We start from the raw sequence: 17,840 nt of genomic DNA, 5'->3' as shown, positions 1-17,840 counted from the left end.
TGAGCCTCAGTCGTGGGGACAAGAGGGAGGACGTCGGGGGACTCCTGCACTGCACGGGATCGTCGAAAAAGCAAACAAGATGGAGTCACTTCAGTTCCAGTAGCTGTAGATTAAATTGCACAATCTGGTGTCCCTCTCCCTGGTTAATCCTAACCAGCCTTGAGAATGGTATCCAGGTGGCTTACGAGTTGAGTGGTCTCACCAACTCAAAGGAAGAAGTCGTCCTTGAAGGGGCTTCTCTGTCGAGGTGAACTTGGAAATTCAGACCTGCAGCAGGGTTTCACCGGGCAAACCAACGGTCCAGGAGTTGCAGCAGCCGTCCTCTTCGAGCTCTTCTTCGGTTATTTCATTCCAGTGGTTGACTCTGCTTTCCAGTCCTGGAGACTCGCCTTTTAAACAGTTCTCTCCCTTTCATTCCAGGCTAGCTATCACTCACCCAGCAGGGTGGCTGTCCTTGCCGGACAGTCAGCCAGCCAATCACTCCAGAGTGCATTTCGGTCTCCTAGGAGACTAAGCACAGGGAGTTTCGGGCACCTCCCTCACTGCCTGCCCACCCCAGACACTCAGATGCCAGAGCCGGTCTTCAGTCCTGAAGCCCGCCAAAGGCATACAAAGGGACCAAACCTGGTTTGGCGCACAGAGACAAACACTAGAAGGACCTTTCCAAAAAGAAACGGCAAAAAAAGAAGACTGGGACCCGTTTAAACAAAGGGGCTTAAGGCGCCATCTTGAAAAACATGGCTCCCGTGATTTTTAGCTACCGGTGTTCACGGTCGGGAAAAATCATGGTAGTTTGTTCTAAAACCACTGTCACCAGCCATTTCGATAGAAAAGGGTAGCATTTGACTGCTACACGAGATTCTAGACACAGGGGATACTAGGTAACCCCTCCAGCTCTCTATAAGAAGATAGTGTCTGCTGGGTCTAGGAATTTAAAAAGACTAGTAAAGTCAATGTAACCTTACATTCTCTGGGAAACAGTAGTTTATCCCAGAGAAGGTACTTAAACCTTAAGACAGCCTAAAAGGCTTCCCTGTGTCACTGCACTGAAGGTGCTGTGTGACAAAGATACAAAAGATGATGCCTCTGGAGTTGTCTAAAATTCCATAACCAAAAGAAATAAACACAGAAAACAAACAGAATTGAAAAGTACACAGTCCCAAAGTCCAGCAAAAGAGCTGCGGGTCTCTAAGGTAGAGAAGAATTAGCACATTTTGAGAATTCTCCCTAACACCAATGGTGTCAGGCAAGTGGTCAGTGGGATGATCTAGTGGTTGTCTCGACAGCCCTCGTTCAGTCTCTGCAGTGGTGGTCGAAGGAGAACCTTCTGAAGGGAAAATCCTTCGCCACTCCTGCAGTAGAAGCCACTCTCGCCACGGAATCATAGCCGTCGCGATTGGGAGCACACCTTATACACCTGAAGGCGCACGGCATGTGGTCAAAATCAGTAGCAAACAAACATATCAACCTGTTGGAGCTACTTGCTATGTTGAAAGCCCTGGCCATCAAGTGGGCCATTATCCATCCTAAATACTACCTATTAGGAAGAAAGTTCATACTCATTACAGACGACTCGCCCCTAGTTTGGATTAGCCAACGCAATGATTCCACCCCTCGGGTCATGCAATGGTTTCTAGACCTACAACCCTACTGCTTCACTGTGGAACACAGAAAAGGAAAAGACCAGAGGAATGTAGACTTCCTTTCCCGGTTCCCCTGTGAAACAGCTGCGGCTGCATCGCATGGAGGAAGGGTATGTGAGAAACCTGAAGTTGTTTCACTCGCTCGTCCCGGGAGATCTGTAATTCAGGTGGCCAGGACCCGGCACTGGCTATTGGATCCAGTTCCTGGGGGTGGACCAGTGGGGGAGGATCACCTGGATGGGGGGTCTCCGGGGAGTAGAAGTGGGACACCGACAGGTGAGGCGCAGTACCCCTTTCCTTATAATACCTTTTCCCCGGTTTATGGTCATTGTATTGAATTCCTTGCATCTAAATGCATTTGCATCAAATTTTTTCCATCTAAAAAATTTGCATCAAATGCATTCTTTTTTTGGGGCGGGGGGCCTCCCTGACCCCTGTTTTTTTACCCTTTACCCCCAAAAACATGCATTTGATGCACATTTTTTAGATGGTTAAAATTTGATGGAATGACATTAGATGGAATGGCATTAGATGCAATGACCAGATACCCTTTTCCCCATCCTACCCCGTAGGATACTTAGAAGCTCTACCCCCCACCCCCTTTTTTTCCCGACACAAACACTTTCTTACATGGTGGAAGACAATGGACTAACCCCAGAGCCGTTTACTTGACGTGTCCCAACACCAGGGTCAGGCAGAGTCAGGCAATTGACAGTAACTACTGTAAGGAACTCATGGTGGCAACAATAAAGAGAGCCACAAGTGATCACAGTTCATGGGTGTTTATTAAACTTTTTAGGTAGGTTGGAAAATCGCCTACTCGAAACCTAAATCTAAGATGGGAGCAAGCTTCAACGATCAAATAATAATAAGGCAGTCTGAGTGTCGTCTTGTCAAAATAAAAGGGACTATTCTAAAAAAACATATTGCCAATCCTTACGCTAAAATACAAAAAGAAGTGTGGGATAATGTTCATAAGAAAGAAGGAAGTGTTCACAAATAATAAGTCGGAATGCAGTAGTTGGGGTCTCCCTTACCCACGTTTTCAGCCAGGGACAAGCTAGGATTTAGGAGCACAGCACACGCTCAAGCTTTCCCAGCATAAGCCAACAGTTGCGCTTTCAGCAATCAGGGCCTTTGGTTGTTAAATCTCTTTTCTACAAAAAGTCTCTTGCCTCCATAGACCTGATGTATCAAAATAATAACCAAACGTTATTTTCTGCTTGCACGTTGGGTGATGCCTTTGACCCTTGGATCCCCCTCTTCCGGGTGCAGATCCCTAGAAAGTTCCTCAATAACACTAGGACCTCCGATAGTTATGTTTTCTTGCTTTCAAGGGCCTGTCGGGTTCAAAGTAAAAGTTTTAACAAAAAGTTCAAGAGTTCTTCTCTGGTTTGATTTGGGTGACAGTTCTTCACTCCTCGGTTCTCCCTCTTCCGGGTTCATAACCCTCTTGTATTTTTCTTGTTTGCATTCACGGGTCAGTGGTTGTTGGCTTCTCAGCCTTGGATCAACCTCTTCCGGGGCACAGATCCCAACTCCACTGTTTGCCTCCCTCGATTCGATCGGGGTTTACTATGGCTTTCAATGCAATTTCTTCTGTCATATTCATGAATTTTAATGTATTTTTGAACAGTTCACTGTGGACATCCCTCGGCTGGGTTCACTCTTGTCAACACACTATTTCTGGACTTTAGACTTTGCCCCCTTTGTATCGGCATACCTCTTTCGGGTTCACTCTTGCCAATCTTGTCAATGGTACCTTTCTCACTCAATTTTTATGATGTAGGATTAATTTCCCTTAGTTTCACAATCATCTGCTGGTCAAAGACTTTTGACTGTACAGAGGATTTTACAAGACTTCTATATGACCACTTTGACCCGCTTCTTGCCTTTCCCAAGGCCTTCTGATTATGGTAGTTTCAACAATCGGGTAATCGCCAAGAGTTTCCTGAGAGAGCACCCACGTGATGCTGGACTCCTCTGTTGCTGGTTTTCCCCTATTATCATCAATAGTTTTTTATGCTTTCACAGTTCAATTAGCCATTTGCTACTTTCCGTTCGACACAGATCGGTTTCTTATCGACTCTCCCCTCAATTCACCGGCTGTGATAGACTGCTTGGCTTTCTTTCTCTTTGGAGTCACGATTGGTACCACTGAGACAAGAGTCTCTCCCGGCTTGATTTCAGCAGAGGAGGGTCTTGTGTACCGTTGACATCTGCTGCAACATATGCTGGCTATTGTTCGCGGTCTTAAGATTCCCTCTGCAGAGATTTCACTGGCCTTGGTCGGAAAGGGCAAGGCCGCTTCTCTCCTTGTCACCCTCTCGGTATGCACCGTCTTTCTTCTCCTCTTGAACTGCTGTGCTGAGTTAGCTCTCTCGATGTGTGGTTGCCTTGCTCGTCTTGCGCTCCCGTGCTCCACCTTTTATCCCAGTGAGGAAGGGAAAGGGCCGTCAGGTGTGTGTGGTTCTGGTCAATTGCCTAACTTTGACCCTGGTGTTGGGACGTGTCGGGTAAATGGCTTGGGTGGTAGTCTGTCGTCTTTCATGGTATGCAAAAGTGCTCGCGTCTGGAAAAGGGGGGTTGTCACTGAAATGTATACTCTTCATACTAAGGGTGTTGGTAAAGTGAGATTGGTAGGGATTGTGGAAATGGCAGTGTGTTGTTAATGTAGTATACTGGAGTTCTGCGAAAGAATAATCAGAGGGGTTTGAAGAAGAATGATGGGGAGTATTTAGGTAAAAACCAGGAAAACAGGGATTCTGGGAAATGTGGTTTTTGTATCTAATGGGGTTGGTAGATTTTGATGAGGGAGATTCTTTGAGTGGAAGGGAGGTAAAAGTGGAATAACCAAAAAAAAAAACTCAGGTGCTTCGTCCCCCTCACCTTCTTCCTCTGTATAATACTGCGTCTCCTTTTGGGTATTCCCCCGAGCATAATCCCGGGGTCCCCACCCAGGTGATCCTCCCTCGCTCGTATACCCCTAGGGTTGGGATCTGAGAGTGCCAGCCCTTCCATGGCCACCTGATTAAGGGATTCCCAGGATCTACTTGGAGAATACCCTCAGGTTTCCCACACTACACACACACACCTGGTGGCCCTTTCCCTTCCCCACAGGGATAAAAGGTGGAGTACGAGAGCACGCTTTGAACAAGGACATAGGCAAAAGAAAGTAGCTATTCCAGGACAGCAGTTCAAACAGAGAAGAAAGGCGGCAAGACCAGAAAGGACAACATGGAGGGAAGTACCCATGCCCTTTTCGAGCCAAACCCGCAAAGTCTCTGTGAAAGGAATCATAAGACCGGGAACTATAGCTGACGTGTGGTGTAACAGATGGCAACAGTACACAGGACCCTCCCGCACTAATGACCGAGGCAGGGAGGCGCGCTTTCAACTGCAGAGACGAGAAAAAACAAGGAGGTCAACACAGCCGGTGAGTCGGAGGGAGAACCAATAGTAAACCGGACGGTGTTGAGCAAAGGTTGCAAATGGCAACTTATTTTGAACAAAGAACTTGTGGGCTAGTGAACTTTTAAAGCCCAGGGAAAGACCAGCTGCAGAGTGATTCGGTGCCACGTGGGCATCAATTCGAAAGACTCTGTCTGGCCCCCTTTTCTTGTCAACGTTATAGTAATAAGAGGCCGTAGGAAAGGCTGATATAAAGAGTTAAGGTGGTCATACAAGGGTCGAGCCAAAATCCCATTTATTTATTTATTTACACAATTGAAAGTCCTTAACCCATTACCACATTTTTGACATGAAACAGGCGTGTGTGCTCGGCTGAGGGAAACGCTGTACACACAATAAATGTGGAAATCCTGACTGGGGGATAGAAAAAGCTAAGTAAAGTGAATCTTGCAAGGTGTTATGGATAAGTGAACTGTGTGAGGGGAGGCCAATTTACAAAAGGATCGGAGCCCGGTTGATGGGGATCCACAGGTGGAAGAAAATCGCCCGACGGGAAGATCACTGAAAGGAACTTTAGTGTTTGTTGTTAATAGTACATCAGGCCCTCTGAGGCACAGAAGGCCCTCATATTTTGGAAACGAGCTGCAAGCTGCTGCTGGAGAAGGCCAGGATTGTGCTGTGCTCGAAAGTCCCGCCTTGTCCCTTGCCTCAAACATGGGGAAGGGAGACCCAGCCATACCATCCTGACTTTTCATTTTGAGAACACTTCTTTCTTTTCTGATGAACAGTGTCCTACACTATTTAGTAATTTAGCGGTAAGGATTGGCAATAGTTTTTTTTTTTTTTTTAGTATAGGCCCTTTCATCTGACAAGACGCCACTAGCACTGCCTTGTTATTATTATTTGATGTGTGTAGCTTGCTCTCATCTTAGATTTAGATTAGGTGATTTTCTCACCCATTCATACAGTTTAATAAACACCCTTGAACTGTGATCACTTGTGTCTGTCTTTACTGTTGCCACCATGAGTTCCTTATAAGGGGAATAGGAACAGTAGTAGAGGGAGAGTGGGAAGAGCAATAGTGAGTGGGAGAACAGGAGTAACTATTGGCATTGAGTGAGCTAGAAATTATAGTGAGAGGAATAACTAGAGGGGGAGAGTAGAGTGAGAGGAAGGAGGGAAAGGAAACAACCGAAGTAGATGGATGGATAGTTATAAGTCCAAGCGGTAGTGAAGAATTGGAGTGGGAAAGGAAGTAAGATCGAAGGGTGGATATCGAAAGGTGGAGTGAGGGATTGGATGGACAGTGACGTAGTGAGAGGAGAACAGTTGTTGGGGTCAGCACAGAAAGGGGTCAGGTGTGAGAGGTTGTGAAAGGAGTATGCGTGATGCAGGGCGAAACAAGGCACCAGTCCCTATTTCCAGAGACTAACCAACGATAGGAGAGGGAAAGCTAGAAGTTCGTTATGGAGTCAGGTAGCCAGCGTCTTAGGGAAAACACCTATAGCGGTAGTCAGAAGAACAGATGGGGGTTACCGATCGGTAGCTTACTACAAACCGGTTGGGATGTCTGGGGCTGGGAGGTAGTACCCGGGCCTAGGGGAAGTCAAGAGAGGAAAAGGCCGGCCCTAGCGCCAATATTCCCATCCCTTTTAGGCCCGGAAGAACCAGAAGAGAAAAACAGCCTTTCTGACAATTAAGTACAATAAAAACCCTTGGACTTTTCCAAAGCGTCTGCGTGGTTATTTGTGGCAGGCCACACCGTCACATTGCACTAATCCTGCTAGCACCAATGTGGTCTCGGCAGCCGTGGTTCTCACATTTCATGAGAATGTAGGTCTCTCCTCTGGTGAACCTGCCTTGCCCGTACAACACGCTGTCCCAAGATCAGGGGACAACACTGAACCCTTGCCTTCAAACTGAATTTACCAGCAAGGCTTCTGAGGTCATAGAGTTCAGCCATCTCCAGCTGCCTCAAAGGTGTATGGACATCCTTAGGGAGGCACTGAAACCTAATACCAGACACTGTTAGTCCTATAAGTGGAAGTGCTTTGCCATTTGGTGCAGTACTAGGAACATCATCCATATGGACCGTTCACCCACACACATAGTCCTTTATCTGGTACCCGGGCCTGGGGGAAGTCGAGAGAGGAAAAGGCCGACCCTAGTGCCAATATTCCCATCCCATTAGGCCCGGAAGAACCAGAAGAGAAAAACAGCCATTCTGACAATTAAGTACAATAAAAACCCTTGGACTTTTCCAAAGAGTCAGCGTGGTTATTTGTGGATGGCATCCCACGGCCTCTGCCTGGACGACAAAACAGAGTTACTGATCCTAGGTTCAAAGACAAACCTTAAAAAACGTAACTCTAGCTATGCCTCCTTCAACATTGACAATAACGTCATCAAGGTGATGCCAGTAGTTAAAACTCTAGGCTTCTACCTTGACTCTGCACTTACCCTTAAGAAACAAGTCAACTCACTAGCATCCACAACAGCCTACACCTGCAAACTGATCCGAGCCTGTAGACCATTTCTCTCTGAAACTAGTTGCATCACCCTGGCCAATGCACTCATAATATCCAGATTGGACTATTGTAATGCCTTGTACGTGGGAGCCAATAAATACATTATTGAAAAAATGCAAAAGACTTCAAAATAATGCCCTTAGAGCAGCTTTAAATATTCCCAACAGAAATCACATCTCCACATTTAGAAGAGATGTCCACTAGCTCAAGATTAACGACAGGATCCTCCTTAAAACACTCTCACTCATGTATAAATGTCTGAACAACATAGCTCCACCATATCTCGCAGAAAAATAAACCAGAGACTCACCTCCCGCCCCATGAGATCAGCCAATGGCCACACTCTAGAGATCCCCAGATTTAAACGTACCACAGCTGGCGGCTCTAGCTTTCCGGTCATAGCCGCGCAATCCTGGAATGCACTCCCCTTAGATCTCAGAATGGATCAAACTTATTCCAGATTTAGACGGAAAGTCCTCACCTGGATACGAACAAACGACTCCTAACCTGCCACGTCCTGTACCTTTATCATGACTGCACCTGCTACCTAATGCCTGTTAGGCCTCACCGTTCTTAATGTATCTATTACCATTGCATCACTTTACTGTAACATGTAATACCTATATGCAACCACTAGTCTCTTTGTAAACTAATGTGGCAGTAATTCTGCATATTTCCTGTATTTATGTACCCTTCTTATTCTGTAATTAAGCTTCAAGTCTACTTGCCATTTTGCACCCAGCTACCTGAGGGTTTGGTGCGCTCTATCAAATAAATAAACAAACAAACAAATCTGACACACCTCTTAGATGCAGGACTCGGTTTTAGTTCACTAAAAGGTCCACCTTGTTGTCCTTTTTGCTTACACTGCATCTCAAAGCAAAGTTTTCTGGTGGAAAGTCCATATAACAAATGCGTTCATGCAAGGGGTAAAAAGACTTCACCCTCCTATTTCTAATCCAACACCCGGATGGGACTTCAATGTCGCCCTTACTAAACTTATGGGCCCTCCTTTTGAGCCAATACACAAAGCTCTCACTTATAAGGGTGCCTTTCTGGTGGCAAAGGACCCTATTAGGAGAGTTGGTGAACTGCAGGCACTCTCAGTTCAAGACCCATTCTACTATTCATAGGGACAAATTGGTTCTGCACACACTCACGCACACACACGCTTTGTGCCTAAATTAATTTCTACGTTCCATGTGAACCAATCCATCAAACTTCCAACTTTCTTTCAGCTGAAAGAAGCCTCCATACACTAGATGTTATTGCAAATGTTCCCCGTGATTCTATTTCCAAAGCGGCTCCCTGGAGTTCCGTGGACCCCTTCACCTCAACATTACTGCTTAGACACACACCCCTAAGTCTGATTCTCAGGTGGGTCAGGCGGTTCTAAGACATCTCCTTGCTGCCATTCCTTCATACATCCCACAACCATCTCCTGGTACTGCTCGATAGTCTACGCATAGAATCTGATTTTAAGCAGATTCAGAAGCATCAGAAGACATACATTACTCATTCTCAGTATTTCTGTTGCTTGTATCTGCTTAGATTCACATGCTCCCACTCTTCCTCCCCTCTTGGAGTTGAAGGAACATAGACAGCTTACAGCTTCTCTTCTGTACTCACTCGCACATTCTGTAAGGCTCTTTCACAGCAGAACAAAAACAACCGGGGGACCTGAACACGTGAAAGATTTTGGGCACACTACATGTTACGTTGGGGATAGTGTTACAGTCACATCCTTGTTGACGTCCCTTTTCGAACTTTGAAAAAAAGATGCAATACTCCACAATTACCACTAGATGTCGCACTATATGCACAGCATGTGAATCTAAGCAGATACAAGCACCAGAAATACAATTATGGTGAGTAATGTATGTCATTTCTTTGAAACAACGGGTCGGGGCAGGCAAGCACACAACCTGTTGTTTCAAAGAAATACTAATCTAACATTGCTTCCATGGAAATAGAAGGGAGGCTCTGATCAGAGCCCCTCTTCCATTTCCATGATGGCCGGTGGACATGAGAGGAGCGGCGCTGTGGTACTGCGGTGCCACATCCCCTTAAATAAGTTGGAGGTTTGGGGAGGGATGGAGAGAGAGTAGTGGAGCCCTTGTGGAAGGGAAGGGAAATGGGCAGGTGCGAGCAGCTGGTATCTCACTCTGAAGGCGCTAATGGAAAAATATCCATACACTAGAATATTAATCCAAAAGGGTTTGCACAACTAACTTCTCATTATTGGTGTTTGCCACTAGTTTTGGTTGGATTGTGTCAGCAATTGCATAGCTGACATTTCACACAACTAGGAACTTCAACATGAGATGTTTCTCCTGCAGCCCGTCACTGTGCACTCATATAAAACTGCAGCAGTGGAGGGTATGTGAGAAAAAGGCCGCTTGAAAATACTGTAGGCATCCACTTGCACTTAGGACAACTGATTTCCACGCACATGTGCCGTTGAGTGTACTTGCGTGATGTACATTCTCTTGGAAGATTCAGCAGTATGCTGGCTCAAGAATAAATCTTCCATTTATTTGTAGGTAATTTGTAATAAACCCTAGAAAGGATTGCCAGCACTGCCTGAAGAACCTTCACTGGGAAGGGCCGACGAGTGGTTTAACCCTTTACTGTAACCATCCGCGGCGTTTAGATATTGCTGTTAGTTACAGATCATCGACACGTGCTGTTTCTGGTAGGAATAGTATCCATTGTGTGTGCTTTGTTGTTGTTGCAATTTTCAGACCTACTTTGATAAATGTTCTTTCCTACTAGTGTCATCATATCTGATGATAACATTTTGCAAATACGAATGAAACACAATTTCCCTGCTGCCTATAACATCTGCGTTGTGTACGGTAAATGATGTTTTGCCAGTGGAGTAGATACTCGAGCAGCTGTTGGGATGTCTGTGCGCCAACAGAAGAGAGTGGCGAGTAATGCTTTTACTATAAACACCTTTCCTGTATTTGAGTCTCAGATAATGGTGGCAATGATATGTTTGGTTTTGCCTATTAAAGGAGAAATGAGAATCTAAATGGTCCGTTCCTAATGGGAAAAGTATCCATTATGTGTATTGTGTTGTTTCATGATGTCTGATAACAATAGCAGTTTCAAAAACAAGTAGGCCAACATTTCCCTGCTGCCTATGAAATCTGCTTTGCCACTACTAATGCATATTTCAGCATTGGAGCAGATGCTCTAGAATGTGTTTGCATGCTTGCGCCAGAGAAGGTGAAATGCTATCTCCATACAAGTTTGAATGCATACAATTTCCACATGAAAGCCTCTATGTAGCACACACTAGCACTTCTAGAGAGAATGCGCCTCCTCTTATGTATTTCTGTGATCATTGAAAGTTACAAACTAATTATGAGAATCTCTTTTTAATCCAATAGGTGATTGATGCAGGCACAAATGTCAAGAATAGAGCTTCTGTCAAATTCTCCAAGAGTTTAAAAGTGGGAAACGTCCATTGATGGAAAATGTGAAATTTCTCGATCATAGATGACTAAGTCCATTGAAGCCAGATGTCAATGCAAAGTGACCAGGAAAGAAGGATTGGTGAAGCCTACTGTGGGTGACACTGAGCTCGTTCAAGCAGGTTCTGTTTAGATCCATCAGACATCCTGCACATTATGTATGTGCACACATCAGACAATCAACCAAGCAAACTGTGAACAAACTATAAGTCCTGGAAAGAACTCCTGCTGTTCATGACACACCACATAACAGTGACATTGACTACTTATGGGGCATGAGAGACCAGTTTAGAGAAAATAATTTGTATAACCCATGTCTGTACAAATGAAGAAAAAGGGTCTTAGTTATCACCAGAGCACACATGTAAGTGAGAAACAACATCAGTGCACAGAATGTGGGAAAAGCTTCAGTTGGAAGAAAAGTTTTATGCGCCACCTGAGGACACATACAGATGAGAAACCTTATAACTGCACAGAATGTGGGAAAAGCTTCATTAGAAAGGAATCTCTTATCAACCATCAGAGAACGCACACGGGTGTGAAACCTTACGATTGCACAGAATGTGGGAAAAGCTTCAGTACTAAAGGAAGCCTTATCCACCACCAGAGAACACATACAGGTGAGAAACCTTACCATTGCACAGAATGTGCGAAGAGCTTCACTACCAAAGCAAACCTTGTTCTCCATCAGGGAACACATACAGGTGAGAAAACGTACCATTGCACAGAATGTGCAAAAAGCTTCCGTACTAAAGCAAACCTTTTCCTCCACCACAGAACACATTCAGGGGAGAAACTACATCGGTGCACAGAATGTGGCAAAAGCGTCAGTAGAAAGGCACATCTTACTCGCCACCAGAGAACACATACAGGTGAGAAACCGCATCAGTGCACAGAATGTAGGAAATGCTTCAGTAGAGCGGACCAGCTTATTAGCCACCAGAAAATACATTTTAATGATGAACTTCAGCAGTGCACAGAATGTGGGAAAAGCTTCCGTACAAAGAATTATCTTATCAGCCACCAGAGAACACACACAGGCGAGAAGCCTCATCAGTGCACAGAATGCGGGAAACGCTTCCGTTGGAAGTTAAATCTTATTCATCACCTGAGGACGCACACAGGTGAGAAACCACATCAGTGCACAGAATGTGGGAAAAGCTTCAATAGAAAGGACAATCTTATCAGCCATCAGAGAACACACACCGGGGAGAAACCGCATCAGTGCACAGAATGTGGGAAAAGCTACAGTGAGAAGAGAAACCTTATTCTGCACCTTAGAACACACACAGGTGAGAAACCGCATCAGTGCACAGAATGTGGGAAAAGCTTCAGTGAGAAGAGAATCTTTATTCTACACTTGAGAACACATACAGGTGAGAAACCTTATCAGTGCCGGGAATGCGGGAAGAGCTTCAGCAGGAACGTACGTCTTAAGGAACATCAGAGAACGCACACAGGTGAGAAACCGTATCCGTGCACAGAATGTGGGAGCCGATTCAGTCAGGCGGGTTCCCTTAGTCTACACCTGAGAACACATACAGGTGAGAGACCTTATCAATGCACAGAATGTGAAAAAAGCTTCAGTACTAAAGCAAGTCTTATCTTCCACCACAGAACACATACAGGTGAGAAAACCTATCATTGCACAGAATGTGAGAAAAGCTTCAGTACTAAAGCAAGCCTTATCATCCACCACAGAACACATACAGGCGAGAAACCACACCGGTGCACTAAATGCAGTAAAAGGTTCAGTAGGATGGATGGACTAATTAGTCACCAGAAAACACACACTGGTGAGAAACCTCATAATTGCACAGAATGTGGAAAATGCTTTAGTCACAAGCGCAATCTTATTCTCCACCACAGAACACATACAGGTGAGAAACCACATCTTTGCACAGAATGTGGAAAATGCTTTAGTTACAAGTGCAGTCTTATTCTCCACCATAGAAAACATACAGGTGAGAAACCACATGTTTGCACAGAATGTGGGAAGCGCTTCAGTGATAAGAGAAGTTGTCTTTTTCATCTGAGGACCCATACAGGCGAGAAAACATACCAGTGCACAGAATGTGGGAAGAGCTTCAGCGAGAAGAAATTTCTTATCCTCCACTTGAGAAGACATACAGGCGAGAAACCTTATAAATGTATGGAATGTCTGAAAAGTTTCAGTAGCAGTAGTGGTCTTATTAATCACCAGAAAACACATTCTGGTGATAAACCTCACCAGTGCACTGAATGTGGGAAATGCTTCGTTACGAAGGGAAGACTTGTTATTCACCACAGAACGCATACAGGTGAGAAATTATTTCACTGCACTGAGTGCTGGAAAAGCTTCCATAGGAAGGATCATCTTGCGAACCACCAGAGAATACACACTGGTGTGAAACCTTATATACGATATAATTGCACAGAGTGCAAGAAAACCTTTCATTACAAAGCAACTCTTAATCTCCACCAGAGAACGCATACAGGCAAGAAACCTTTTCATTGCACAAAAGGTGGGACCCAGCTTATTAGCCAACAGAGAACATGCATAGGTGAAAAAACTCACCAGTGCATAGACAGCGGGTCAAACTCCAGTGATATGATATGACATTTATAACGCGCCTATACACAAGTGTTTCAAGGCACGACGAGGCAAGGGAAGGGGAACAGAGGGAGGTCAGAGTCCACAGTCTTACTAGGCCAGGTGACATTGAGATCGTGCAAGTGCAAGGGAAAGAGGGAAGTCGTGACCTTAACCCAAGGACGCATACAGAATGTGCCAACAGTTACAGTATTAAGAGTATTCTTATTTACTACCAGAAAACACATTCAGGTGAGAAACCTCATTAGTGCACCGAATGTGGGAAATGCTTCATTAAGAAGGGTAGCCTTGATCTTCACCAGAGAACACATACAGGTGAGAAATATATGCGCATAAAGTTCAATCTGGTGAACTCTTGGGAGGTGCTAGGTGCTAGAAGGGGCTTTTCTAGGGGAAGGTATGTGTTGCAGTGAACCCATTTGAGAGTTCGCAAACCATCTACCGACTTCCTGCAATGCCTTACAGAATTAGCGCTGGCAGAGTGGCTGGCCGGCCGGCTGGCCAAGGCGCTCACGTGCACTCCACTGAGCTCTGGGACACCCTCCTGCATGGGAAGGATATCCCATTGATTTACTCTGATAGAATAAAGGCTGAATCAAAGCAACTGGTCGTAGTTTCAGGCTGATTGGTCTTGGCTATCAGCCGGATGCCGCTGTAGTTATGTAGATGGTTACTAGTCATAGCATTTTACATTGCCTGTTTCTCTTTTAATTCTGTGTATTTTTTAGCTTTTCTCAGGATATTTTGCTTGAAAACGTTTTTGGTTGTTCATTCGTGTGATGTTATTAAAAGTCTGTGTTAGACTTGAATAAAAGAATTTTAAAAAATGTAAAAAATGGTGAAAAAGCAAGTGGCGGAAGGGGGATTCTTAGTCCCAATGACACTGCCATCTGTGTGGCATCTGGCTCCCCATTCCCTGCCCGTACAAGTGATGTCACTCATGTCTTAAGGTAATACGCTAAACATGTCTAATAATTGCAGTATCTGAAAGGATTTATTACATGCCGCCCTCCTCTCACCCTTTGTCCTTCTTGGATTACAGCTGGGATTTTGGACTTCAGTTCCCAGCATGCACCCATTTTGTCGAATTCTCCATGAGTATTTGTTAGGCTCCAGTATTAGATTCTAATTTCCGGCATTCACTACATGATTCAACTTCTCTATGTCTCTCGTTTACTTAACTGGGTACAAGACTTAATTTCCCAGCATGCACCAAGTAACTCAGTCTTCTCTCTGCCTTTCCTGGACATGTACTATGTATCTTATAAATACATTATTTCTAGTATCTTTTGATCTGGGGATCGAGTCGGGCCATCCTGGAGACCCTCCTGATCCCTGTCCTGTGTATGCCTGTCGTCCCTTCCTTGCCTTAGGTTCCGGACTTGCCTCCTCGCTCTAGAGTGCTTCAGCAGTGTTGGCTGTTTGCTCTGCGGCCCCCTTTCTTTGCTCTCTGAAGCACCTTCCATTTCATAATCTCCTTTGGAGAGACAGCAACTTCCTCTAGCCTCTTTGCACGCCTCCTCCCGGGAGATGGTTCATGAATTGTACCTCTGAAACAATCCTTCATTGGCTCTTCCTCCCCCCCGATGCTCTTCTGATCAAGCTTTCTCCTGCCACTTTCTATCCCATTTGCATGCAGTCTGGCCTCTGTGGTCGTGGTGCTAACATTCCTTGGACGGGTGGGTGGCACCCCTTCTTACTGACGGTCTCCAACACCACCTCCAGTGAAATATCTCTCTCTCCTGGCAGCTGCCTTCTCGGAAGAGACTGCAGCCTCAGTCACATGATGACCGCTATGTAGAAAGACTTCAGAACTCCTGTGCATGCTTCCTACTTCCCAAAGAATTAATCCAATGTATTGCAAGGAAGGAGCAGTGACTGGGAAACACATGTCCGTTCTTCTCCCAAGAAATTTTCCATTATAAAAATGTGAATATGCAGTGGTTCGTAACTGAATGATCAAATTGTTGCAACAAGACGATAGCAAGAGTCGGGGTTAATGATTGGACATTGGGTGCAATGCTGGGTGCGCACCCGGTGATCAGTGACGTTGCTGTGGCGTCCTTCAATAATGAGTTTGATATGCTGTAACATTTTTATCTTCTCTCATTATGGGAAAATGTGTGATGTTATCTTCATGTTTGAAGGCCTTCGTATTAATCATGTTCTAGAATTGTTTCTCTCTGTAAATAACTTAAATGCGGTCCTCTCATTTAGGGGAAATGAGAGGACTGCTATGTCTGTTCATGGAAGGGGTACCGTGAGGGCCCCGACTCACATTCTGTAATACTGAATCCACTGGTACTCTTCCCACACACTACAAACGTGAGCAAACGCTTGGAGGGTAGGGGAGGGACTGCCGTACAAGTCCCCCTAACCCTCTTGCTCTGCTCGGCGTGTTAAGCTGAACTTTCGGGCACCTAATGCAAGGGAGTTCTATGCCCCGCCCCCACAGGTTGCTCAGCCTTAGTTATGTAATCTTTGCTTTCCCGCGTCTGATGGCAGATTCCTTGTTGCCTTGTGGCATGTGAACAGCAACATCAGCCTTGCTTTGATAGGATAGTAAGACTGTCAATCAACGGTCAGGGCTTATTGTCCAGTGGCAGGAATTTGCTCCATGCCCTTTCCCAGGACACCGCACACTTTCCTGGACAGCCCTGAACCCTTGTTCACATATGTGCTTGTGGAGGCAAACAAAAGGCCCTCATAGCGCTGCCTGAAGCAGCTGTACCTGGATGATATAATGGGGTGTCCTTCAGGAATCTGCAACTTTTAAAAGTGTTGTGCCCCAGGCACAGAATTATGGATGTAACATTTTATATAACGTAATATTGTGTGAATTCTATGATGAAGCAAGCAAGCAAATGTTCCTGTGAGCGGAACACTGATGATTACATGTGTTCTGATATGTTGCTGTCTTGTACAGATGCATCATTTGTGAATAAAATTCCTTACCCGTACTCTGCACCAATTGAGAGACAGTGTTTTACTTGTTAGTATGTTCATAAGAATGTTCATAATATGTTCATATGTTCTGATATTTACGTGTCCATTCTGCCTTCACATTCCACTTGGGAAAGGGGGTGCAGGGAGTAGCGAGCAGCTGTGGAGGGAGGCTAGCCCAGTGTTTGGACTGCTGGACATATGCACCCCTGGATGGAGCTGCTAATGTACCCCAGATCCAGGGCATGGCCTCAGGGTGGGAGGAGGGACAGCACTGGAGGGGGCACTCTAATTGATTTAGCTGAAGGACCATCTCGTGGCAGGGAGAAATGAGGGGAGCAGCATTATTTTGGACTAGTATCTTCTCTGACAATCCAGTGTAAATGCTTATGCATTAGTTGAAGTAGCAGGTGGCCCCTACAAAGTGCAGTGCAGTACTATGAGAGCACTGCACATGGACGGTGCTGCCACGAAAGAAGCCTATGCAGGGGCCACCTGTCTATGCTGTCATGCGCCTATACATCCTCTGTAGCAGAACGTGCCTTGGTGGGCTTGGGGCGGCTGGCCTAGGCTATGGCCTAGGCTATAGAAGAAGGAATGGACGGTGCTCCCATCCTGTGCACATGGCGTTCACTTATAATGGAGTAGAATCATCGGCCTTGACATTGGGAGCAGCAGCATCCAGGAGATGCCATCTGAGGGATTGGCACGCGGACGCCCATCAGAAGGCGACAGCCCTGAGTATTTGTTTTCAAGGTCGGCTTTTATTCGGACACTCCCTGGAAGGCAAACAAACATGTGGACTCATTGAGAAGAAAGCAAGGAGATTGGACAGACAAGGCAGAAAGATCCATGTGGGGAAGAGTATGGTCAGCTTTCGATGGTCATCCAGACCAAGTCAAGAGACTTCTCAGTCTTCAGGAGGGCAGCAGATGTCATGACACTAGGCCAGTCTGGGCTCAGATCCATCGGGTCTCCAGAGAAGGGTAAATAATTACCTCAGACAATTGGGAGTCAACAATAAACTCATAAGGCAATACACACGTGCTGGTGGCGGCTCCAGTAACCAGCATGAAGACATGGCATGGGTACAGCAGTTACAGAGGAAGAATGCCGTATCCTGGCGTCACCCAAAAACTGGGAAGAAGAGGTTTCTACTCCATCATCTTATCTGTTCCCAAATGGAATGGAACCTTTTGATTGGTGTTTGGACCTCAAAAGATTGAACATCTTTGTGGCG

General features: G+C 45.5%; 1 protein-coding gene across 2 annotated transcripts in view; it reads left to right on the top strand.

Annotated features, from left to right (window-relative positions):
* Positions 1-16,628, top strand: part of LOC138527137 (zinc finger protein 850-like) — a 108,433-nt gene extending 91,805 nt beyond the window's left edge. For both annotated transcript variants that reach the window (XM_069638233.1, XM_069638234.1), the window contains one exon: positions 10,981-16,628. In XM_069638233.1, coding sequence (XP_069494334.1) covers positions 11,378-13,663 — 2,286 coding nt within the window. In that variant the 5' untranslated portion in view covers positions 10,981-11,377 and the 3' untranslated portion in view covers positions 13,664-16,628. The remainder of the gene's footprint in view (positions 1-10,980) is intronic.
* Positions 16,629-17,840: the final 1,212 nt, after the last annotated feature.

The sequence above is a fragment of the Ambystoma mexicanum genome, chromosome 14 (genome assembly GCF_040938575.1).
Source record: "Ambystoma mexicanum isolate Mex_15411 chromosome 14, UKY_AmexF1_1, whole genome shotgun sequence".
NCBI lineage: Eukaryota > Metazoa > Chordata > Amphibia > Caudata > Ambystomatidae > Ambystoma > Ambystoma mexicanum.
This window is presented reverse-complemented; position numbering and strand designations above follow the sequence as displayed.